The following is a 22306-nucleotide window of genomic DNA, read 5'->3' as shown; positions in this document are numbered from 1 at the left end:
TTGACTTCACACCGCCCTCACATTACTACCATGTCTGTCAACACCAAACGCGCGCTCAAAATCAAAACTTAAAAAACGCCCTAATCGCCAACATTACGGTCAGCGCCAATCCGTCTCCCGCCTAAGGATGGCCGCGTAACCAGGGCGTTTCTGCCCGTCCACCCAGCCACACAGTGCACACTATAAGCACCAGACATATAAGCAGCATCTCATCCTGTCCTCTCAACATGCCGCGTCAACCTCAACCCAACGGCAGCATGTACCCAATGCCGCTCCCCCGCTGGGGATTCATCTTCTCCGTCATGGCCATCGCCCTTGCCGTGGCAGTGCGTCTACAGCAGCCCGTGGGCGCCGAGCCCGTCACCTACTGCTACAAGTCTGTCCGAACCCACGACGAGGAGCGAGCTTCAGCGACATGCTTCTCCGTCCAGGGCGGCGTCTTCAGCCGCGTCTGGAGCCACGACGAGCGCACGCCGGCCAAGTCTGGGGAATCATCCAGCGAGACCGTCATCAACGGCCATGTGATGCCCGGGCTGTGGGATGGACACGGCCACCTCATGGCGTATGGCGAATTCCTCCACTCAGTCGACCTGTTCGGCGCCAAGAGCCTCTCGGAAGCCAAGGCACGCATCAAGGCCTACATCAAGAAAAACCCTGGCGTTGGTACAAAAGATCGCTGGATACGAGGCGTAGGCTGGGATCAGGACGTCTACGGCCGCATGCCAACGGCTGTAAGTCTTCTAGCCACCATCTTGCCCAAGTCTCTCCAACCTGACAACTAAATCCCCCCTAAAGGCCGACATTGAACATGACCCCGACCTCAAGGGCACCTACATGATGCTTGATCGCATCGACGTTCACTGCATATGGGTGTCGCAATCCGTTCTGGACCTCCTCCCACCTGACATACCCGATATCCCCGGCGGCGAAATCATCCGCGAACCGGGCATGGGCGTCTTCTGCGACAACGCAATGGACTACGTGGTAAAGCTTTGGCCCAAGCCCGACGCCAAAAGCAAAGCTGCCGCCGTGAAAACAGCCATATCTAAGCTCAACCAAGTCGGGCTAGTGGGCATGCACGACGCCAGTTCACTACCCGATGATATCAGCATATACCGTGACATGGCCAGCTCGGACGACTGGACACTCCGAGTCTACGGCATGTACGAATGCCGCCAAAGGAACACCTTCTGCCCTTCAGAAACCACGCAAATCGAAAGAGATGACTCGAAGTTCACCGTCAAAAGCGTCAAACTCTTCGCCGGTACGTTTTACCCTCAACCCGCCCCCCCCTTACTCGTAGTCCCTCAGCGCAATACTCACTAGTGAAACCTCTTCGCCCCCTTAAAAAAGAAAAAAAATTAAAATAGTATGTAGATGGTGCCCTCGGAAGCTGGGGTTCTGCCATGATATCCCCGTACGCCGACCATTCGTGGACATCCGGCTCCCTCCTGGTGAACGCGAGCGCGCTCACGACGCTCACCAAGTCCTGGGCCGCAGCCGGCTACCAAGTCAACATCCATGCAATAGGTGATCTCGCCAACCGCAACGCCATAGACGCCTTCGTTGAAGCCCTGAAACAGCAATGCCCCCTGGCCACCACAGACGCCGACCTGGCCGCCTGCCAGCGCGCTCATCGCTTCCGCATCGAGCACGCCCAAATCATCCACCCCGATGACCAGGCCCGCATGCACTCACTCGGCATCATCCCGTCCATCCAACCAACCCACGCCACGTCGGACATGAAGTACGCCCTGGATAGACTCGGTCCTGAGCGCACTGACAACGAGGCCTATCGCATGCGGTCTGTGCTTGACATTCATCCCATACTTGGGAGCGATTTTCCTGTGGAGCCGCCAAATCCGTTTCATGGCATTTATGCCGCGGTGTCTCGAAAAAACCCCGACACGGGGCTTGGCGTGAATGGTTCGCATCAAGGCTGGCACACGGATGAGGCGCTCAGCCTCGATCAGGCCCTGTGGGGGTTCACTGGTGCGACAGCATACGGAGCCTTTTTGGAAGGGAGGGCAGGCCTGATTAAAGAGGGCGCCTTTGCTGATTGGCTTGTTTTGGACGAACCAATCGGGGCCTTGGACATTGAGAAGTTGCGTACCCTCCAAGTCAGGGAGACTTGGGTTGCTGGAAAGAAAGTATACGCAAGAGATGGATAGTGCCGTCATAAAGGCATGTTTATCTTATTAACTCCTTCATTATTTGGTAGAGGGGGTCTCTCCTTTCGAATAGGATTCAACTATTTCATTTGATGATAAAGAGTCCTACCCAGTTACTCTAGTAGAAGTACGTGTCGTATCTATTGATATAGCTAATAAACCAGTCTGAACCCGGCACTACCTATCTTAACTGTTGTACTTGTCGGCGGACAGTTCTGAGTTACCCGTGGGCGCCGCAAGAATGAACTGCTAAATTCAGTTCAAATTCAACTCCAAAATATTTGGTGAGAAAAAGTTGGTTCCAGTCAGTCTTTCTTCATGGAACATCATAGCAAAGCTTCGAAGACGCCAGGCCCAAAATAAGCTTCACCGCTGATTTAGTTCCAACATGTAATACATGATCAGCTTAGCATGCTGATAAGGTCGCTCTGCCGCCCCATTTCGGACCTGTCAATTTTTGGTAATACACTTGCTTTCGAACCATTTGGCAAACTTGACGGTGGGAATGTCCACCGCCCTCCAGAAGACATCAGCCCACCAAATGACCGTGGGGATGGTAAAGGCCGCGCCCAAAAAAAAGCCAATGTTGTACCAATATCCTTCAACACCGGTAATTCCATACGCCATCTTCTCCCAATGATAGCCAACCGTGTGCATTGCGGGGCCGTGCATTAAATACAAGGCGTATGAAATCTTGCCAAAGTATTGCACAACAGGAGAATTAAAGAATCTCTGCCATGCTCGAGAGTGACCCACAGCCAGGACAAACAAAACTGCGCCTGCAGATTGCCAGTATCGGAATTTTTCTACTTTCCACCACCCAGGAATGAGCGAGGTCAAATAGACCCAACCTGGGGCCACCTCACCTCCATCATCTGGTTGCGACATCAAATATAGGCCTAGGACACTGACAGAAGTCCAAAATAAACTCTTGGCCCATCCGCGAGACATTCTAGGCTGCTTTTCGCTCTGGGGCAAAGCAGGTAGAGGAATGTGAGCACCACGAATATGGTCCGTCTCCGCAAGAAGCATGCCACACAGGAACAAACACAGCTCCCATCTTGAATGCCGATAGCTGAACCATATAATTCCCCCGACAGTCAAAAATCGAATACTAGTCCTCAGGCGTGCGGTGCCAATAATGACAAGAAACAAGTATAGAGAGCATCGGAATTCGAGAGGAATAGTCCATAGATGCACATCATATGCTATGAGCCTAATGTTAGCAATTGCATAGAGCTTCCTGACTTGGAGAGAATATCTTACATGTGCTGCCGCCGTGTTCGTCCCAACCAAATACGTGAACAAAATTGTACATGTGAAGGGCCCAATCTCTGAATTGGGCGTACTGCGACTCCATTCGAACTGGATGAGGCTCGACAATGTTCTTCATATACATTCGGTCACTAGCGAATTGTCGTGTCCATTCGTAGGCACCGATTCTCAGCAGACATATGATCATGAATGTGGAAACGGCAGTTGGTAGATACAAGCGAAGGGCTCGGCGGAAGGTCAGGGAGCTCATGGTGGTAGCAAAATCAGAAAGGGCGCCGCTTCGGATCAATTTAATTGGTCGATAGGATAATGCGTATCCTGAGACGACGAAGAACACGCAAACGGCTACGGGTCCTTGATACCATAGTCTGAGGAAGGGGAGCTTCAAGAAGTGGTAGTTGTCAGTCCCTGTGCCCCAGCTTTTCGCAATTGTAAAGGCCTGATAGGAGTAATGGCAGAAAAACACAAAGAGAGCAGCCAGACCTCTCATGCCGTCTAGGTAGGCCGTAGGAGCGAGCTTCGGGGGGCATAATTGCTCGCGGGCATGCCTTCCCTGCAGGAAACTCGGCATTAGAAACACAACGGCTCGAATCGAGAGCACTCGCCATGGTGCTGAACGTAGGTGACTCCAGCGATCCGCAACAGTCCATAGATGTTTGGAATAATCTGGGTATTGAACTCTGACTCCGAACCAAGACTGGGCGTCGGTGACGCTGCCGCCCTCACTGTCAGAATCCGTGCTAATTTTGTCGTCTAAAAGCCCCAGATTCTCTTCTTGTGAAGAGGTAGGCGTCAAATCATCCCTTGGATTCATTGTCCTGCAATTTATCTGCCTATGGGCGATACAAGAGAAGATGGCGCTTCAGAAATTTGGTTTGGGGAGGCGAGAGGAGTACTGCATCGAGCGATGAAAGGATCAACAAAGATATGACGGTGGGTGTCACATCGAAAGAGTGGATAGAGTTGGTGAATAGAAGAGACCTGAGAGTTTCAGCATCTGATTCGAGAATGGGAAGGCAAGACACGTGCTCAGGCAAAGAGAATGCCAGGTTGTCGATCAACACGCTCTCCTCTCCCCTCTGCAAGAAGGATTATCAAACAGCGTGGTTGAAGGGAAGCAGAGGGAACAGGGCAAGAGAGAGACGGATGGGGAAGAGGAACTGAAATATGGAGTAGTAGAATGGAGAAGTACTCTGGCAGGCGCGGATCTAGCGCTTTCCAAAGGTGGCTATACGAGCAACTCCCCCCCGAAGCCGTTTCGTCGTCAGACGCTCGAGGTTTGCGTCCGTGAACCGTCAAGAGTCAAGACGGTAAAGTCACTCTGGCTGCATTTAAGCACGAGTTCAAACAACTTTACCAGTTGACATATCCAGTGAGACAACACCCTTGCCGGGGAAATAGAAAGACTTCCGGAGGACGGCAGAGTCGTCACTCCATCGGGAACAAAGAAACTAACAAACAAACCGAGTATTGAGGTCGTGTCGACAAACGGAAGAGAAAAACTCCCTTTATTAAAACAGTGCTTGCTGTACAACACAAACATACTCGACTCATTCGACTGGTTTTTGTTCTGCCCCGTGTGCTGCAATCTCTACCACCTTATTCGCACAACAAGAACCGTGGAGCCTGGGAGGGATGATCGACTCGCGCGCACAAGGATCTTCGCTCATGGGTCAATGCTTTGTCCGTACAATAAAATCACACAGCTGGTCATGAATTCTCTTCTGTATTTTGCCCTTTTCGCGTCCTAACTGCTATCAATGGATGCCCCACCCCATTCAAAGTGCCTAACCATTATTTATAGGTGACATGCCAGTTTTCCGGATTTACATTTCCCATTATACACAAAAATACTGCCAATAGTAGCATAACTCGCTTCGATTCCCAATCCCATTCATGCTTCATAACGCCTTTCCCATGCCCTTTGAATACCATCATTACAAATTCATTTGGACGTGTGCATCTAGTTTTCCAGCCAATCCAGGAACTGGGGAGTGAAGTAGCTGACAACAATGGTAGCACCAGCCCGGAGGATACTCTCAGTGGCCTCGAAAGCAGCAGCCTTAAGATCAAACACACCAGCCTTGGCGGCGGCGTGGATCATGGAATATTCACCACTGACCTGGTAGGCGGCAATTGGAAGATCCTTGCCCAAATCCTTGGCATCGCTGATGATGTCGAGGTATTGGCCGGCGGGCTTGACCATGATGATATCGGCACCTTCGGTAATGTCACGGATAATGGCGCGGCGAGCAAGACCGCGACCGCTTGGTGGAAGCTGGTAGCATTTTCGGTCTCCAAAAGACGGGGCGGAACCAGCGGCGTCACGGAAGGGGCCGTAGAGACAACCTGAGAATTTGGCTGAGTAGGACATCAATGTAGTCTTGTGTGCAATCCCCTCCTCGATGAGCTTAAGCTTGATGGCGCGAATACGCCCATCATTCATATCTGAAGGGGCAACGCAGTGAGCGCCGGCCTTGGCGTAGGCAATAGCGACATCAGAGATGCGATCAACAGAAAGCTGGTTGTTCAGGCTGCCGTCGTCTCGCAGAATACCGCAATGACCGTGAGAGGTATATTCGCATAGACAAACGTCGGTGCAGATGAATATTTGGGGGAATCGGCGTCGGATAAGGCGGATAGCCTGGATTACAGGACCCTCGGGGTCGTCAGCAGCGCTGCCGAGAGCATCCTTGGTGCCAGGCTTCATGGGGACACCGAAAAGCATGACAGAACGAAGGCCTTTGTGGACGAGGGGTTCGAGGAACGGCACGAGCTTATCAACGCTCAACTGATACTGGCCAGGCAGTGAGGGTACCAAATTCATGTCATTCTCGCCATCGGTAATGAAGATTGGGTAAATGAACATGGACTATAGCACAAGTTCATGGTTAGTGACAACAAGCTCAAAAAGGGCCAATAGTCATTGGGAATGTCTTGAACCCACCTTGGTCAGTTGGCGCTCAGCCTGCCATGAACGGGCAAGAGGATGGAAGTAGCCGCCATGCAGCTGGCTTCCGATATCACCAGAGATGCTGACGCTAGTGGCAGCGGTGCTAGTGTACGACATGGCTCGAGAAATGTGTGAAGTTCTGTCATCGACCGTGGAGATGGAAGCGGGTGGGGCCGGTCGACGAGAGCCACCATCGCGGAGAGCGAGGTCCTGAACCAGACTCGAGAAAGACATTGTGAGCGATCTTGTAGGATAGTGTAAAGTTTCAATTGATTCCTGCCGAAAGGATATAATTGCCGCCAGCGACAAAGCGGTGTTGATGATGGCAGGCGAAGAAAATGTGGCAATGTGTGCAGCCCGGGAGGCGAGGTCAGGAGAACTTGCGACACAGGCGACGCAAATATACTCCTGGATGTGGATACGGCCGGAGCTTGCAGAAAATCGATTTTTCTGGCCGAGGAAATGCCAGGGAACAAGAAACAAGGGCGATTATGGGAATTTTTGGCGATTTGCAGGCGGGCAGAAAAAAAGTTGTTGGAAGGGGGATGAAGGCAAATGCGTCGTTTTTGGTTCGGGTTTGTTTGCTTACGGCTGACTGGATGGTGCAAGTGCGGAAAGAGCAGTACACGGCTCGGTGTGCACCTTGAGCAGAGCCTGGAAGTACCTCGGAACTGCGGCGTTGCCGCTCCGGAACGGCCGTCGGCTCATCAATGCTGAGTTTGGTCCAATCAACTCTCGCTAAATGCTAATGCGGGGGTAATCGGCCTCGAAGGACTTCAAGCTGACTGGCTTTCAGGTGCCTGTGACTCCGACGACGGCCCTGCAGCTCGGCATCGATTTGGCATTGTGCATTAGAGACACATTTTTCGACAGGTCGTCAGGTGGATGGCGAGCGTCGATCCAGTTCGGCCCGCGGTTGCCATGAGGCGTAGAACATCCATGATCACTTCACAGTTCGTTGCGTCGATTTGTGGTGACGGCATCGACCTGGTAGACTGGCGAACAACTTCCCGAGATATCTTCACTCAACAATTGAGTCTGTTGCAAGAAAGTAGGAGACTGAGCCGTAGCAACAAGAGGCATTCCTTTGTCGCTGGGGTGCATGTGCGAGGCAGTAAAGTATACCTTGTTTGGAGGTGGCGAAATACCTAATCAGTTATTGTAACCAACGTCGTGCAATGCGGCTTGATATCTCAAGTAAGATACTATAGGGAAACTGCCTACGGGATTAATCATGACGTGTTTTTACATGGGCACGGACATCTGAGAAGACAAAATGTCCTTATAGTATAGCTCTCTGCCACTTGTGGCGGGCTTTAAAGCGAGTATTCAGCTTTGGCATTAATACCGACTCTTCTAACACGAAATACGTGGCTCAAATGTCGGTGATCATGGCATGTAACTTTGAGTCAGAAAACCCTTCCCGCAACTCACTATCTTTTATGTCAGGTTTAATGGCATCACTTTCATCACACGAGTAAGCCGAACAAGTTATGCCAATATATCCATTGATCCTCATTGAATCTCTAAATTGTACTAGTACACAACTCATTCCGCCAACTGAGCCGTATTTTTGCATTCCTCTACGAGAAAAAAAAAGAGTTGAAAGGCTGCCCAAACGAAAGCCATCTATAACCCTCGAAGCACAGTATTATCGCGCTTATCCATCGATGTATATCTCTCCTTCAGCACCTCCGCAACGGTACGCTTATCGCTGCCAACCCTTTCAAATCTCTGATCCAGGGCCTTTGCAACTGGGTTCGATGTTGGCAGAGCAAGAGTTCCAGGAGCAGCACCAGCACCGGAGAGGCCAACGGCAGATTTGACCTTGCCTACGACCTCATCAGCCTTCTCCTTACCCTTCTCCAGTGCCGAGGCAACGGCTCCTTGGGCCTCCGATGCCTTTTGACGGGCTTCGTTCTCGGCCTTCTGGGCCTCCCTCCAAGCAACTAGTCTCGCCTGCAAAGCATTATCCTTCACTTTGGCCTCAAAATCCTCCCCTTCTGCCTTGGCCTTCTCAAAAGCGCCCTTTGCCTTGGAGGCAATCTTGCCTGCTGCGCTCTCTACCTCGCCCTTGGTCTTCTTCGACACTGACTGAACCTCGCTCTTGGCCTTGGAGGCGCTGTCTTTTATCGATTCACCAAAGGCTCTGTCCCATAGAGCGCCAATCCGGTCCTCAAGCCCCTCACGAACTTCATCCCAGTCGGTGTGCTGTACCCATTTCACAGCGTTCTCAACCTCCTCGTTCCAACGATCCTTGGCGACTTCAAACGCCTCGGCTCGCTTGGCTGCAGCAACTTCGGAGCGGGTGGGTGGTAATGGTTGAGGAATGGGGTCGATGAGGCTCTGGATAGCAAGGGCTTGGGAGCGTAAAGATCGGCCTTGCTCTTCGCGGCTTCGCTGGTGCGCGAGGACGGAGAGATATGCGAGGGACAGTGTCAGAGTGACGCCACCAGTCTGCAGCCACTAGGTTAGCCGAATTATGGTCACGATTTGCCAATTGCAAAAATCATAGTAATCAGAAACGCACCAAGCCGGTAGCGAAACCCATGGTGTTGGTGTTGCAGAGCCCAGGTCCCAAGCACGGAGTGAGGCTTTTGTGTTCGGATCACGAGATACTCAGACGGCAATTGGCGCGACAAAAGAAACTGCAGATTCCCCGTCTATTTCGCGTAGTTCATGATGCGCAGAACGCGCGTAGCTCTGCAGCAGCAAAGTCGGCAAGTCAATTGGAAGTTGCGGGATGCACTCGAGCGCGGACTTGGGGGTGATGGGTAAGATTTTCGGTCGTTGTCTCGGTTGACGTCGTTTTTGGCGCCGGCACCGAGCTTGGCGAGTTGCCGCTTCAGAAAATCAGCCGGGCTTCAATGCTTGCGGGCCGGCCAAGGTTCCTCCTGCAGCCAGGCCAAAAGTGTGGCTGGGCCAGTCTTAAGCCTCCTAGGCCTCCTAGGCCAATCCCAGGCCAATCCCAGGCCACCTTCGCTCACCACCTGCCTGAATTGATCGGCGACACTACCATGGACTCTTTTTGTCCGTCAGCTGGAAAAGGTCCATCGGCGAGCGCTTCAATAACGACACGTCCAAGAGCCAACAATTGCATAAATACGCTGGCTCTTTTACTGCAGCGCTAGCAAAATGGCTGGTGGTCTCGTCAAATACCGGCATCTCAGCCGAAACTCATCCGCCCGCAAAGCTCTGCTGCGAGGCTTGGTCACCCAGCTCGTGCAGTACGAGCACATTCAGACGACACATGCAAAGGCAAAAGAGGCCCAGCGACTGGCAGAGAAGTTAATTACTCTAGCCAAAAGGGACAATGAGCCATGTAGGAGATCAGCGCAGGGAATTCTTTACGTTGGTGGCCGCCATCACTCCTCGTCTGCGCAGGCATTGGAGGCGCACGCGAGACCGCGATAGACGATGAAGCTAACCGAATGCAAAAGACGCCCCATATTCTGATGCCCAAACTCTTTGGCGAACTACGAAACAGATATCTTACCCGAGAAGGCGGCTACACCCGTGTCGTCCGCACCGAACCGAAAAACACATACGACCAAGGCGAGAGCTCCATCCTCGAATTTGTCGACGGCCCGAAGGACTCACGATTCATGATGACGGCCAAGACAATCGCAAGAGATCGCCTCCTGGGACGGGAATCCACCCCCGTGACGGCGCAGAATATCAAGAAAGTAACACAGTTCCGGGGAGAAAAGGACCTCGAAGCCATGGTTCAGCGATTTCTGGCCTTGCAAACGTCTGATGTGGCTGCTGCAGAGGAGGGACACAGTGAGGAGGCGGCACGGATCGCGGGCGAGGAGAGTTCCAGAGCACAGGAGCTTGCTGCAGAGGTGAAGACGCAAAAGAAGGAAGCCAAGAGTTAGATGGGATGCGGCTGTGGCGAAGAAAAAAGACGGTAGAGAGGGCGTCATCATGCGCCGTGTACTAGTATATTCTTATTCACGATTTATGGCAGGAATATATTTGCCTAATTACCTGTATACCCCCGTATACCATAGTACATCGTAGTATAAAGCGCGGCAGCTACTTGTCTACTCAAGTAGGGCTCTGGTTACCTCATTGCTAGTACACACCATGATAACATATGCCCTTCCGCCATACATTCCAATTTTATACACGCAACAGTCAACTGCATTCAGGCGTATATGAGGCATGAGGTCCTGTGGTGAGAATCAACTGTGCTGAAACTTGTCACTAATCCAGTTACAACGAAATTTGGCACTAAGATTCCACGACCTCGAATGCCAAAACTTTATTATGCCTACCGCAGCTAAACCGCCCACATTTGTAGGACGATGATGGCAGGCCCTAAATCAAGCGCCAGCCTAATTAACTCCCGTAATATAATATTTCTACGCCATGGTTATATGCAAGCGGGAACTTAAACTTAATTTTTGGGGAATTTAAGTATACTTGAGCCGGCCACGTCGCACTGTTTCGAGTGGCAGTGACTCGCGCTTTCCTTCATTCTGTTCATATCTTGCCCCGAGTTCAAATACAAAGCTGCTGCGGCACTGGAATTTCGCCATAATATCAAAACTAATCAGAATTCAAGCTACACATACCTGAAAGTACATAATCAGAAAGTCAGGCAAGAATAATGGCCAAAGCAAGGCGATCAAGAAAGAACGCTACTGGAGGAGCAACTATTGCCCCAATAGCACCGCAAACCACATCTGCCCTCAGAACGGATGGCATTCTGGGCTACAAGATCCGCGTCCTAATGTACGATCTTCTCAACATTACCAAGGATCCGTCGTCAGCAAGGAGACTGAACGCCACAGTCGACGAGCACTATCTCAGCACACCATATTTCACAGCCCCCGAGGCGGAAACCATCAAGAATGCTACAGTCGATGTAGAAATCAGCTCTCATCTTATACCAGACGAGTCCAGTGCTACCGAGGCTATACTGGGAAAGTCACTATACGGGGCGCTTTGCGCTTTGCTCCAGAACTTCCTCGACAAACGAAGAGCTAGCGGCGACGCTCGGCCTTGCGGGCCTCATGATCTGGCGCCTATATTTGCGGCTCTTTTTGGAATAGAGCTGGAGGAGCTGAAGGATGAAAAATTTCTAGGCCGCCTGAGGAGGAATGGGGTGTAATGGTTTTCTTTTCTCCAAGCAGGCTCTTGTCTTCTTATGAGCGCGGAAAGCACGTACTTGTCTGTACATTTGTGCAACCTGCCCGGCTGCCCAAGCTGGTATTCTACACGAAATCAAAAGTATCGCCACGCTCTTGAATTAGCTTTCCAACTCTCTTTGATCCCACAACTCTCTCCAACTTCATTACGTCGTATTTGGAAAACATGACCCGCACTGTTCCTTGTCCGGGCTCGATCTTGAGATCATGCTCGCTCTTGCCTAGATACTCCCCGGCAATCTCTCGATAAAAGATGGGGTTATCCGGCAGTCCATAGAAAATCACCCTCTGCACACCACGGAGCTGATACCGTCTGAAGTGGTGGGCGCGCTCAGTGTACAACAACACCCGGTGACGACCCGTCAAGAAATGCGATCGGGCTCTAGATGCATCGGGGACATCGGTATATTCTGACACAGCGCCGAACGTGATGTCGCTCATGGTGGGTGAGTTGGCAAAGAAGTTTCGAACGCGGACAAAGTCGAGGTACGAGGGAATGAACAGCAGCGTGCCCGTCGTGTCCTTGACACGCTTGACCAGGGTTGGTACGATGGCCGAGACAAAGTATTCGAATCTTGCGTCAGGATCCTTCTCGACAGAGGACGACTGAAACCGTGAAAAGGTCTGCTTTGCTTTGATACCGAGCTGCTGGATCGTGCTGGGGTATTCGGGCTGCAGCCGAACCTTTCCAGCCCAGTTGTGACAATACGATCTTTGGAGCTCTGAGAGCTCAGGAGTATTGAAAGCAGACAAAACAATGGTTTGTCTGAAGTATTTCGCCCAGTCTTCGAGGTACCAATTTCGAAGACGACTAAAGTCACAGCCATGCGCATCCTTGGGTTGCAAGTTTAAGTGCTCAAAGATGTACTCGACATGTTCCCAGTTTTGCATGAGCAGCGCATCGGCTTGGTCAACAATGACCATTTCAATGGAGCTAAGGAAATCATAGTCGGGTTTCTTCTTCTCTTCTTCAGAGCCAATTGCCATTCGAAGACCAAGGGGACTAGCGAGGAGGATATCTGAACTGTAAAACTGGGAAAAAAACTTGATTGTTTTGCGGGTAAATTTGACTCCAAGCCGAAACATGTCATCGTCGTTGCCTTCAAAAAGAAGTCTGAAATCTTCGGGTCTGTCATGTCCAAAATTGGATTCTTTGTCAATGTATGAGTCGTCGAACCTTTTACGGTTTTCTTGCTGGTCGGCGTCGCACATGTCGCGGATAATGTTGATAATCTTAGCACAAGAATTTCTCGTCGGTAGTAGGAAGAGAACCTTGGGCCGGGTGAAGCCTTGGTCTCGAAGTTCTAATTCTGTGTCCTCACTTTCCTTGGCTAGCTTATAGCTGTTCTTGATTACACGATCCCTCGTCCTGGAACAATGTTAGCCAACAATATAACGCAACGAGCTCGGTTAGCAAACTCACTTGAAAACATGATTCAGCGCATGTAAACACACCGCTTGTCGCAAACCTGTGGCATTCTTTATCGTACGATCGCAGTGGAAAATATCTTTGTATCCAAATAGCAGTGGCAGAATCGCCTTCTGTGTCTCGTCCGGTTTATCCATCTTCTTGGCAGCCATCTCCTGCAATTTCTGCTTGAGCTTTAACTCTTCGATACCGCAAGGATGAGGGACATCCATCTTGCTACCAGAGCCAGCAGACATCATGGTAGCTCGTAATGATGAAACAAACGCTCTCGTCGTAACCCAGTCGTCGTTCTTGACTGCTCTAACGGTCTGCCCGACTTCCCGGTCATTTGGATGCGCAAAATGAGCGTCAAATGGATCCGTGAGTTCCTCGTCATCTTCAGAGTCGGGCTCCTCCTCCTCCTCAAGTTCATCGTCATTGTTGTCGACATCCTCAGCCTCATCAACCTCATCCACGTCCCCCTGATCCTGATCACTTGCTGCCTTCATGTCCTCATCTTTAGAGCTGTCGGCTTGTGGTGAATAATCACTGTGCTCTAGTTTCCGCCTCTTTGCTGTGGGGGCACTGGAATCATTGAAACTCTGCAACAGAGCCATATATGGGCGAGCAGCTGGCGTTTCCTCCTCGTCATCAGAAGCGCTGGCGGCCAATGCTTCATCTTGCTCATCCTGAGAATCACCTCCAGATTCCGACTCGATTTCCCTAATTGGCTTGTAAATATCCATACTATTATCCCGACTTCGGACCCCAAAAGAATATCAAAGGACTTACTCATCCCTATCTGCCAGTCGGTCGCCTTCAAACCGCCTCATAGGCCCAGAGCGACTGAATCCTCTCCCTCTACCACGTCCTCCACGAGCCCCTCGTCCTCCTCTGCCTCTAAAATTGCCGCCTCTTCCACGTGGTCCCATTATGTATCAAACTACGGAAAGATATGAATAAACAAAGTCAGCTAATCGGCGGACAAAAAAAAAAGGCAGCCGGGCACCACGCAGTAAATAAAAGTACACCCAGAAGACAGACCCGCTAAAAAAGTTCAAACTTCACTCGCAGCCTTGCATTGGCGAAAGACAGCCGCGCCCAGCCACAGCCATGGTGGGGGCTCAGCCACGCTTCCCTTATCGTGGCTTATCGGTGCGCACAACCCCAGCCAGAGCCCAGCCAAACCGTGCAAATCGAAAAATCGGCGAAAACTGAAAGGTGGGCATCGCGAACAAACTGAACGGCCCAGAACAAGACGAAGCGGGCCCTCGACTTTTGCTTCAACCTCCCGGCCCCCTCCACGCCCATCCCGCATCCTCGAACGAACGAACGCCGCTTCGTGTCGATATCCTTGTTGCCCAGTATGGCCGCAGCCGCTACCGAGCGCTTCATACACCTGGCGCGTCCTTTGACGCACGCCAACGCTGGACTTCAGTCGAGCATTGCCCCGCTTGTCGTCAACATCCAGCCTCAGGTACATATCACGACCCTCCTGCTAGCCCATAAAAATCTTTGGTTTCATCTAAATCGTCTTGGGCTGGCTCTATCAATACAAGACGCCGTGCTAATCTCCTTCTTCCTCCCCTCAAAATAGGCTATCCTCTCGGTCCTGGACCACGCCGTCCGACGGGACAACCGCGACAATGCCCAGTCGACCCGTGTGATCGGTGCCCTCGTCGGCACCCGCTCCGAAGATGGCACCGAAGTCGAAGTGCGCTCCTGCTTCGCCATTCCCCACACCGAAGAGGAGGACCAGGTCGAGGTCGATGTTGAATACCAGAAGAACATGCTCGCCCTGACGCTCAAGGCCTCTCCCCGCGAGGCGCTCCTCGGCTGGTACACCACATCCCCCGAGCTCAACAGCTTCAGCGCCTTGATCCAGAACTTCTTCGCCAGCGCCGAGACAGGCACGGCCCCTCACCCGGCCGTCCACATGACCATCTCCACCGAGCCCGGCGAGGACATCCAGACCAGATGCTACATCAGCGCCCCCGTGGCCGTCAACGCCGAGCGCGCCGCCGAAAGCTGCCTCTTCATCCAGGTCCCCCACAAGATTCTCTACGGCGACTCTGAGCGTGTCGCCCTCGAGGCCGTCGCCAGCGCACAAAACAACGAGAACAGGACCGCACCTCTGGCCTCAGATATCGAGGGTCTCGGGCGGTCCATCGAGCAGACCTTGAACCTGCTGGACCGCGTGAGCGAGTGGATCAACGGTGTGCTGGACGAGGAGGAGGAGCCCAACACCGCCCTGGGCCAGTACTTGATGAGCGCCCTGTCTCTGACCCCCAAGGTGGACGCCTCCCAGATTGAGCATGACTTCAACAACCACATCCAGGACGTTCTCATGGTCAGCTACCTGGCCAATACTATCCGCACACAGATCGATCTCTCGCAGCGACTGGCAACCGCCAACCTGGTTAGTAGCGACAAGGACGGCGAGGGCAAGGGTGACGGCGACAAGGGCGGTCAGCGTGGAAACAAGCGAGGTGGCCGTGGCGGTGCTAGGAGTGGTGGCCAGCAGCGTGAGCCGAGGGAGCCCAGAGAACCCCGTGAGCCGAGGGAACCTACGGAATAAAGAAAATGTGGGACATGAGTATCAGTGTTTTTTTATGATGGTGTCGATGTGCGGTGGAATTCTCAATGCTAGAGAAACGCGGAGGAAGACGCCTAGGGTGCCCCGGTGTTATGAAGAAAGGACGCTGCATGTTTTTTTGAACGCAGATGTGGGAAGCCGGGTACGGAACCTGGGCACCGTGCCATACAACACATCATCATCATCATGGCGTTGTGGTTAGCCGTATTTAATTCGGTAACTGAGACTTTAGAACCATAAAAATTAAAATGGGAATCTTTAAATCGCCATCCAGTGTTTCATTGAAGGGAATAATATGGTTATCAATGTAATGCTCTTCATCTAGCGACAATGCGTATACCCTACGAAAAGACATAGACGTGGAGTTCTTTTTCATCCTATCCACCGATAACGCCAAGAAAAAAGTAAAAAAGGGGGAGTGAGAGAGAAGGAGAGGAAGATATAATGGAAACCCGTTCATGCCCAGATGCGCCTGTTTGACTCGGCCAGCTGCCCCTTAACACCGGATGATGCATCCTAAATCCCAGTAGCCGGCTTCTGTGGTAAAGTAGCCGGATTGCCATAGGTAGGCAAATGAGTAAATATCTGACCAGCCCCTTGAGGGACAGGCATTGGTGGTCGACCGGGAATATGAGCCGGAGAACCCTGTGGTATGTGCTGTTGGGGAGGACCAAGAGGCACAGCTGGCATCGGAGGTAGTTGAGGCTGCTGCATATGTGGTGAGGGGACATGCGGTACGGTGTGATAACCAGGCATGGAGCTGCTTGATCCCTGCCGTGCCATAACGTACCCTCCGACATAAGCTTGAGGGACGGATGGAGGATAAGCTCCATATGCCAAGTGAGGTGGAGTGCCAATTTGTGGGCTGCCGTGATGTGATCCAGGAGCCGTAAAAGGCGGCTGCGGAGGCGGCACGATCGGCATGCCATTTCCGCCAGGAACAAATGACTGAGTCTTTGGGTTGAAGGCGTGGTTCCTATTGTAGCTACCAGGGATGGGGTGCTGGCTCTTTGGGTCGTTAGGGTTAGCATTGACAGGTAGTTGTCCAAATGCATAAGGTATTCCAACTTGAGTCGGTCCTGATGTCTGTGCAGGCACTCGAGTTGGGTAAGAGGGCTGGTTATACCCTGGCTGTGCCCAGACCTGCTGCGGTGCTGCACCCGGGGCAACAGGAGCACCGTACGTTGTCATAGGACTCCCACTAGATGGGAAACGCTGTTGCGGGGGCTGTGGAGGATATTGCTTGAGAGCTTGTTAGCACGCACATCTGTCGGATTTCGTCTGATCAACAGTACATACTTGGGGCATGCTGTAGCCGGAGTAGGCTGGGTTGGGTGCCATGACAGGCATATTGGCATAAGTGGCGGTTTGCTGATTATAAGCCAGGGGAACCTGGGCTGGATATGAAGCCTGAGGCTGAGGAACAAATTGGCCTGATGCTGAAGGAACATATTGTCCTTGCGACTGAGGTACCCATGTCTGTTGTTGAGGGCCCCAATAAGGGGTATACTGGTTTCGGGAATCGAAACTGTCTGAATCGTCTCGCCGTTGCTTGCCAGACTTGCCTCTCTTTGTGCTTCCTGTCTTGTTACTAGCAGAGATGGAGCTTGTGCGAGACATGCCAGTTGCACCGTCATTTTCTGTACTCGTTCATTAGTAAGCTTAGAAAGAAGAGTTCATCAGATTCGTTAGTTTGTTTACCTGGGATGCTGTCTTCTGAACTACCGAAGATACGTTCACGAGCCACCTTGTATATCTCCTCGCGTTGTTCACGAGAAAGCCTATTAAATCATAACAGTTAACATCCTTGGTATTCTGGCAATTGGCAAGTTTGACCTACTTGGGGTTCGCTGCCAGCTTGGCATCTTTGATCTCACTGCCCGACTCTGATGTAGGCTTGGAGGCATTGGCGCTCATTAGACCCTCACCATCTTGACCACGCCGCATGATCTTCCTGGGCAAGACTGCGGGGGGTGGTGTGCTACTTGAAGATGGGTTGGATTGAGGGCCCATGGTAGCTAACGAGGGCGGGACACGGCAGAAGGGCGTTCTAAAGATTCGGACCGAGCCAATGTGAGGTTCATAAGAATGTGTCATGTGATAATAATCGGCCAGTTTGTGTGTCAGCATTCTACAAAATGAATTGGATGGCGGCAAGTCCATGTATGGTTCCCTGTGAAGTGTGTTAGCTGTGTCAAGTTGCGGTGTATGTGAGTGGAGGTAGAAATTACTTGGAGTCTTGAACAAAGTCAATTACGTCTTTTTCCAGTCGAAGTAAGAAATACCGATCCCTAGGGCTTGCCAAAGCATCTAGAAGCTTTTCATCCGGAGCCTGCCGGTATATGACATTCAAGGCATCGGGCGATCCATCGGTACTCAGGGGTACAGCAGCGGCAAGAGGTGGACCGCGTTCAGATGAAGCGCTCTGCGGTGTGAGAATACCATGAGGAGGCACACACATCGCTACGTGTGCCGCCTTTCGCTCAGCCAAGTCTCCTGATAGTATACCCTTGTTCCTCAGAGCCACATCTGAGCTCATTCGAGACCCAGCGACCAACGAGCCACGAAGGGAAAAGGTATCATCGTCCTCTGCTGCAGCCTGAACACTAGCACTGTCGTCAGGGCGTAGTGACTCTTTCTCGTCAAGCGCGAATGTCGTCCCAGATGTAATGCTCTTCCCATCCAGGCTTGGTGGCTTCGTGCCCAAATCTGAGCTAGAATCGCATTTCTGAGAATCGTCCGAGCCACTCTCTTTGCCCAGGTTTGATCGTCGGGGCTCTGGTTCGGATACAGAGCCGCGTCCATCGACAACTAGGCTAGGAACTTTTGATGCAATGTTGAGGCCATTGAGAGATGAGACGATGACAGCAACATCATTCGACTTGGGTGCTGCGGCTCGTTTGCTCTCGGGGCTAGAGGAGCCGTCGGCAATGACGGCTGTGGAGGGAACATTTGAATCAATTTTGGCGGTGGCAGCTGTCGGCGCAGCTTCCTTTGTGACAGTGGCCGCGACCTGAATCGTACATTGGGTATCAGTACCGGGCAAACATGACCAAGACGGAGAGAAGCCGCTTTCACGTACCTTGGCAAACGACGGTTTAGGCATGTCTGGAGAAACCTGTGTAGTCGCCATGGTATGCGAATAAATAAAAAACCGAAGGGGTTGGGATATCCAACACTGGGCAACGCTGATAGATGATGGTGATGAAGGTGGTGAAGGCGAAACCCAAACAAGAATTATTTTCAGACACCACTCGTGGAGGACGGGTCAGAGGAGAATCGCAATTCGCAGACCAAGGTGACAGGAAGGGACAGGAATAGAATCGAAATCAAAAAGCAGAATCGATCGAGACGAGACAGCGGACAAAATTCAGAGTGGTGGTAATCATCGTCGGAACAAAATACGCATTGCTTCTAGTTGTTGAGACTCGGTCGGGTAGCAGGGCGCGGCGGGCTCCTTTGCGAGCAGGCCGAATATATGGGAGAATGTCCCTGAAAACACCATGCAGACACCGAGCCGTGGTTCAGAGATGGGTGCACTGACGGTGAAGAGCGAGGAAGGTCGTTGGAGGGGAGGTTTTGAGGGTCTGAAAGTTGACGGTGGGGGTCTGTCTGGCTGTGGATGGCGGATGGCAGATGGCAGAGATGGAATGGCGTCGGGTTTGCGCGATTGATTGATTGACCGAACAAAGACCAGCAGACACCTACAGCCACAGGCGGCCTGACCTGCCAGAGCACAACCAGTGGAGCGCCAGGATCCAACTCTACGGGCGTGTTCGATCCCAAGATGCTGATGGTGTCCAGAGAGGGCCTCAGGCCGATGCCATGGGTCGACCCGAGAAAAGCGGTCCTGAATGGGCAACAAAAAAAAATATGGATGTGAGGCTGTCTGGTCGAGCGTTCGAGGGCAGATGCGAAACCCTCGAGGCGAGCGAGTGAGCTTTCGCTGTCGACTTGGTGCTGGGCGGAAAATGACCTAGCGCCGGTAGATTCCTCAGCCTCTTATTGCTCACCAAGTGTCGAACTGTACATGTACGGTGTACGGCGTACGGCGTGCCAGGCCAACTGAAGCAACGAACAGCGGCACGGAAGTACGTATTCACTCACCCGCCTCCCATCAGACCAGTTTGACCCGCACCACCGACGACGAACAAACCGGGGCGCTGTGTGCTCGCTGACTAAGGATTCTCGCTATGGCGCCAGCGGATGACTGCGGCAACAGCCCAGGAAGCATGACGACGCAATACAAAGCTTGTCTCAGCCAAGGTCCATGCTGGCAAATGGTAAATTGAAAAAGGACGAAGAAACTCACATATTTTGACGTCTGTCTATCCTCGTCTCGAATATCCCAGATAGCCCTCGCCCCTGATCGCATGAACTCGCCGTGGTGCTTGATGTCACGTGAGACCGTCTTGGCACCGGGAAGCAGAATTGACGATCCACTACTCCGTACCGTGGTTCGGATTTCTCTAATCTGAGTAGCGAACTTGGACTGCATGACATGCCAGCCCAGTTTTCATTAATATTCATTTTGCATGCTTCGTGACTCCGTTATCACAGTGGGATTCGCCATCCAAATTCAAAGGGGTAATTCGAAATGTTTACCTACAGAGGACGAGGTGGTCCCTCTCGCTCAACCCCAGCCAGTGTTCAATGCCAAAAGTGCCTGAAACGAGATATGTCACTTTGAACCCAGTTCAACAAAGCTCACAAGGCTAACGTTCCTAGCACGGCACTACTCTTACGAGTGTAAAAGCTCAACGCAAGAACGGCCATATGCATCTCGCCCATCAAGATCACAACAGCTTCGCAATCCAAAGCTGGTTCCCAAGCTCACAAGTGACACGCCAAACCCGCTAGAGAAAAAGTTGGTGACGTCCCTTGATACTGCTTCTTCGCTGGAAACAGAAGCTAACAGATGTGTAGGGCTGGAGTTGCAGATGAGGTGCTGCGGAAAAGGGCGGCAGAACGTGCCAGACAGCAGGAAGCGGAGGAGTCGGATAAAGAGAGCCTGCCACCATCCCCAAAGCGTCGCAGATCAGCATCATCTGAATCTGTTTCTACAATTTCAACAGGTGATTCAAGACACTCTCGCTCCCCAAGGCGCCGCTCTAGATCTCCCCCTCCGCAGAGGCCACGACAGAGCCCCGATTCTGTCCAGGGCGGCGGCAGACGACTTCTCGAGCAAAGCTTGAGTCGTAGCCCGCCTCCCGCTAAGCAAACTAGACGGTCCCTGTCAAGAGACAGTCTTTCACCAAGGAATGAGCGTCAGGAACAACGCTACCGAGACCGTAAGGACCCGGAGAACGAGGGGGTGAGGCCAAGGCGGTCTCGCCACCGCAGTCCACCACGCCACCATGCCAGGGAATCTAGACGACGTATTTCATACGCCTCAAATTCACCAGAGCCACAAGAGAGACAACCGCCTCGCGGACAAGATCATGGGTCACGACACAACGATCGTGGCAGAGGAAAGGATGCCGAACCGCCTCGGCAGCGTAGTCTCAGCCCCTTTAGTCGAAGGTTAGCAATGACGCAGTCTATGAACCGTGGAGAAAGATGAAGGGTATCATATGTTGTATTCTCCTTTGAAACTATATAATTCAAATCATCGTCCCTGACTACCCGCCGATGCAAACTCCAACCAAGATATTGTAAACAAGATGTAAATATACAGCCTCTGGCACGGCTCAGGCCAAAAGAGCTTCGTCCTCTGCTCGTTCCCTCATCTCTTCCTCTTCTTCTTCCTGTTCCCTAACTCTCAAGCCTTCCACAAGAGCAACGCCATCCATACCGACAGCATCCCCGTCGACATTTGCGCCGTCCGCGGCTGCGGGATTCGTAGCTGCCTTTTGGGCCCCAGAGATCCTCTCTCGGACCAGCCGCGCTATCGCATTGTCCGTCCGAACATTCAAAATATCCACTTTTGCTTCCAAGTTCCGCTTCAGGTCCCAATTTGGTTTTTTCGGCTGTAGCTTGAACAAATCGAGCCCCTTGTCATCCTGCGCCTCTTCGGCCGCTTGCTGCCTGACTTGGGCCTCGACGTCTGCGGCTTCCTCTTCTAGAGTGGGATTATCCAGGCCCTCGTTTGGCGCTTGCTCGAATCCAAGCTTGGGACCTTTTGTTTCTGGATCATAATTGCGTCCTGAAAGATGTAGACGCGAGACGTCTGCTTCTGGAGTTGCCGAGGGAGAGTTTTCAGTTTCTGGTGCGGCAGCCTCGTCGTCGTCGTCGTCGGGCTTCTTTCGTTTTAGATTTCTGAGGGTGGCAAGTCGCGACTTGCGTTCTTCTGACGCGGCGCTCAAGCTGTACTGAGAAGATGACATGGCGCGCAGCACTGTAGCTGTAGAACAAATGCTTCAATGCGCGATGCAGGTTTGGAGTAGATCTTGCTTGGTGGGGCAGCCAGTGGTACGTACTGGTCGAAAAGTTGGACTCGAGCCGCGAGCTTGGCGCGGCGGCGGCTAATAAGGCATCCATGTCGCTACATTTTAAATATTTTTGATGGGTCCGACGCTTGGGGAAAACGTCCAACTCCAATTCCAGATCCCCCCCCGGTAGCCACCTTGTGCATGCGCCGTGACGAAATTCGCTGCAGCTTTTCTGATGGAAACTCTACCGTTATGAGTGCAGTGATTCGCAGATAACTGCCGTACCAGAAGATGCGGACGGCCTGCAGCCTCAGTCGTGTCGGCGGCGCCCGACTCTGTACCGCGCCTCGACTACAACCAAACGCTCGAGCGACAC

At 52.2% G+C, this 22306-nt stretch overlaps 11 protein-coding genes across 11 annotated transcripts; 5 read left to right on the top strand and 6 right to left on the bottom strand.

Moving 5' to 3' along the window:
• Positions 1 to 227: 227 nt before the first annotated feature.
• On the top strand, positions 228 to 2171 carry G6M90_00g075480 (uncharacterized protein; the record flags this gene model as incomplete). Its single annotated transcript, XM_014690064.1, has 3 exons — positions 228 to 731; positions 796 to 1264; positions 1378 to 2171. The coding sequence occupies 3 exons, from the start codon at positions 228 to 230 to the stop codon at positions 2169 to 2171; spliced, it is 1767 nt and encodes a 588-aa protein (XP_014545550.1).
• Positions 2172 to 2621: 450 nt separating this feature from the next.
• On the bottom strand, positions 2622 to 4260 carry PaAT-1_2 (O-acetyltransferase PaAT-1; the record flags this gene model as incomplete). Its single annotated transcript, XM_014690065.1, has 2 exons — positions 2622 to 3379; positions 3438 to 4260. 2 exons carry the CDS (start codon positions 4258 to 4260, stop codon positions 2622 to 2624), a joined length of 1581 nt encoding a protein of 526 aa, XP_014545551.1.
• A 1149-nt stretch (positions 4261 to 5409) lies between these two features.
• On the bottom strand, positions 5410 to 6633 carry HEM2 (Delta-aminolevulinic acid dehydratase; the record flags this gene model as incomplete). The annotated part of the gene is made up of 2 exons (XM_014690066.1): positions 5410 to 6318; positions 6394 to 6633. 2 exons carry the CDS (start codon positions 6631 to 6633, stop codon positions 5410 to 5412), a joined length of 1149 nt encoding a protein of 382 aa, XP_014545552.1.
• A 1395-nt stretch (positions 6634 to 8028) lies between these two features.
• On the bottom strand, positions 8029 to 8950 carry G6M90_00g075450 (uncharacterized protein; the record flags this gene model as incomplete). Its single annotated transcript, XM_014690067.1, has 2 exons — positions 8029 to 8856; positions 8930 to 8950. 2 exons carry the CDS (start codon positions 8948 to 8950, stop codon positions 8029 to 8031), a joined length of 849 nt encoding a protein of 282 aa, XP_014545553.1.
• Positions 8951 to 9534: 584 nt separating this feature from the next.
• Positions 9535 to 10277, top strand: mrpl8 (mitochondrial 54S ribosomal protein bL17m; the record flags this gene model as incomplete). The annotated part of the gene is made up of 2 exons (XM_014690068.1): positions 9535 to 9721; positions 9784 to 10277. 2 exons carry the CDS (start codon positions 9535 to 9537, stop codon positions 10275 to 10277), a joined length of 681 nt encoding a protein of 226 aa, XP_014545554.1.
• A 737-nt stretch (positions 10278 to 11014) lies between these two features.
• On the top strand, positions 11015 to 11518 carry G6M90_00g075430 (uncharacterized protein; the record flags this gene model as incomplete). Its single annotated transcript, XM_014690069.1, has 1 exon — positions 11015 to 11518. One exon carries the CDS (start codon positions 11015 to 11017, stop codon positions 11516 to 11518), a length of 504 nt encoding a protein of 167 aa, XP_014545555.1.
• Positions 11519 to 11621: 103 nt separating this feature from the next.
• On the bottom strand, positions 11622 to 13796 carry UTP25 (U3 small nucleolar RNA-associated protein 25; the record flags this gene model as incomplete). The annotated part of the gene is made up of 3 exons (XM_014690070.2): positions 11622 to 12924; positions 12979 to 13686; positions 13756 to 13796. 3 exons carry the CDS (start codon positions 13794 to 13796, stop codon positions 11622 to 11624), a joined length of 2052 nt encoding a protein of 683 aa, XP_014545556.2.
• A 533-nt stretch (positions 13797 to 14329) lies between these two features.
• Positions 14330 to 15541, top strand: EIF3F (Eukaryotic translation initiation factor 3 subunit F; the record flags this gene model as incomplete). The annotated part of the gene is made up of 2 exons (XM_014690071.1): positions 14330 to 14440; positions 14561 to 15541. The coding sequence occupies 2 exons, from the start codon at positions 14330 to 14332 to the stop codon at positions 15539 to 15541; spliced, it is 1092 nt and encodes a 363-aa protein (XP_014545557.1).
• A 534-nt stretch (positions 15542 to 16075) lies between these two features.
• G6M90_00g075400 (uncharacterized protein) lies at positions 16076 to 18692 on the bottom strand (the record flags this gene model as incomplete). Its single annotated transcript, XM_014690072.1, has 6 exons — positions 16076 to 16801; positions 16859 to 17199; positions 17261 to 17340; positions 17400 to 17732; positions 17791 to 18572; positions 18642 to 18692. The coding sequence occupies 6 exons, from the start codon at positions 18690 to 18692 to the stop codon at positions 16076 to 16078; spliced, it is 2313 nt and encodes a 770-aa protein (XP_014545558.1).
• Positions 18693 to 19062: 370 nt separating this feature from the next.
• Positions 19063 to 21122, top strand: G6M90_00g075390 (uncharacterized protein; the record flags this gene model as incomplete). Its single annotated transcript, XM_066131042.1, has 3 exons — positions 19063 to 19159; positions 20288 to 20426; positions 20486 to 21122. The coding sequence occupies 3 exons, from the start codon at positions 19063 to 19065 to the stop codon at positions 21120 to 21122; spliced, it is 873 nt and encodes a 290-aa protein (XP_065987077.1).
• A 127-nt stretch (positions 21123 to 21249) lies between these two features.
• Positions 21250 to 21885, bottom strand: G6M90_00g075380 (uncharacterized protein; the record flags this gene model as incomplete). Its single annotated transcript, XM_014690073.1, has 1 exon — positions 21250 to 21885. One exon carries the CDS (start codon positions 21883 to 21885, stop codon positions 21250 to 21252), a length of 636 nt encoding a protein of 211 aa, XP_014545559.1.
• Positions 21886 to 22306: the final 421 nt, after the last annotated feature.

Source organism: Metarhizium brunneum, chromosome 4 (genome assembly GCF_013426205.1).
Source record: "Metarhizium brunneum chromosome 4, complete sequence".
NCBI lineage: Eukaryota > Fungi > Ascomycota > Sordariomycetes > Hypocreales > Clavicipitaceae > Metarhizium > Metarhizium brunneum.
This window is presented reverse-complemented; position numbering and strand designations above follow the sequence as displayed.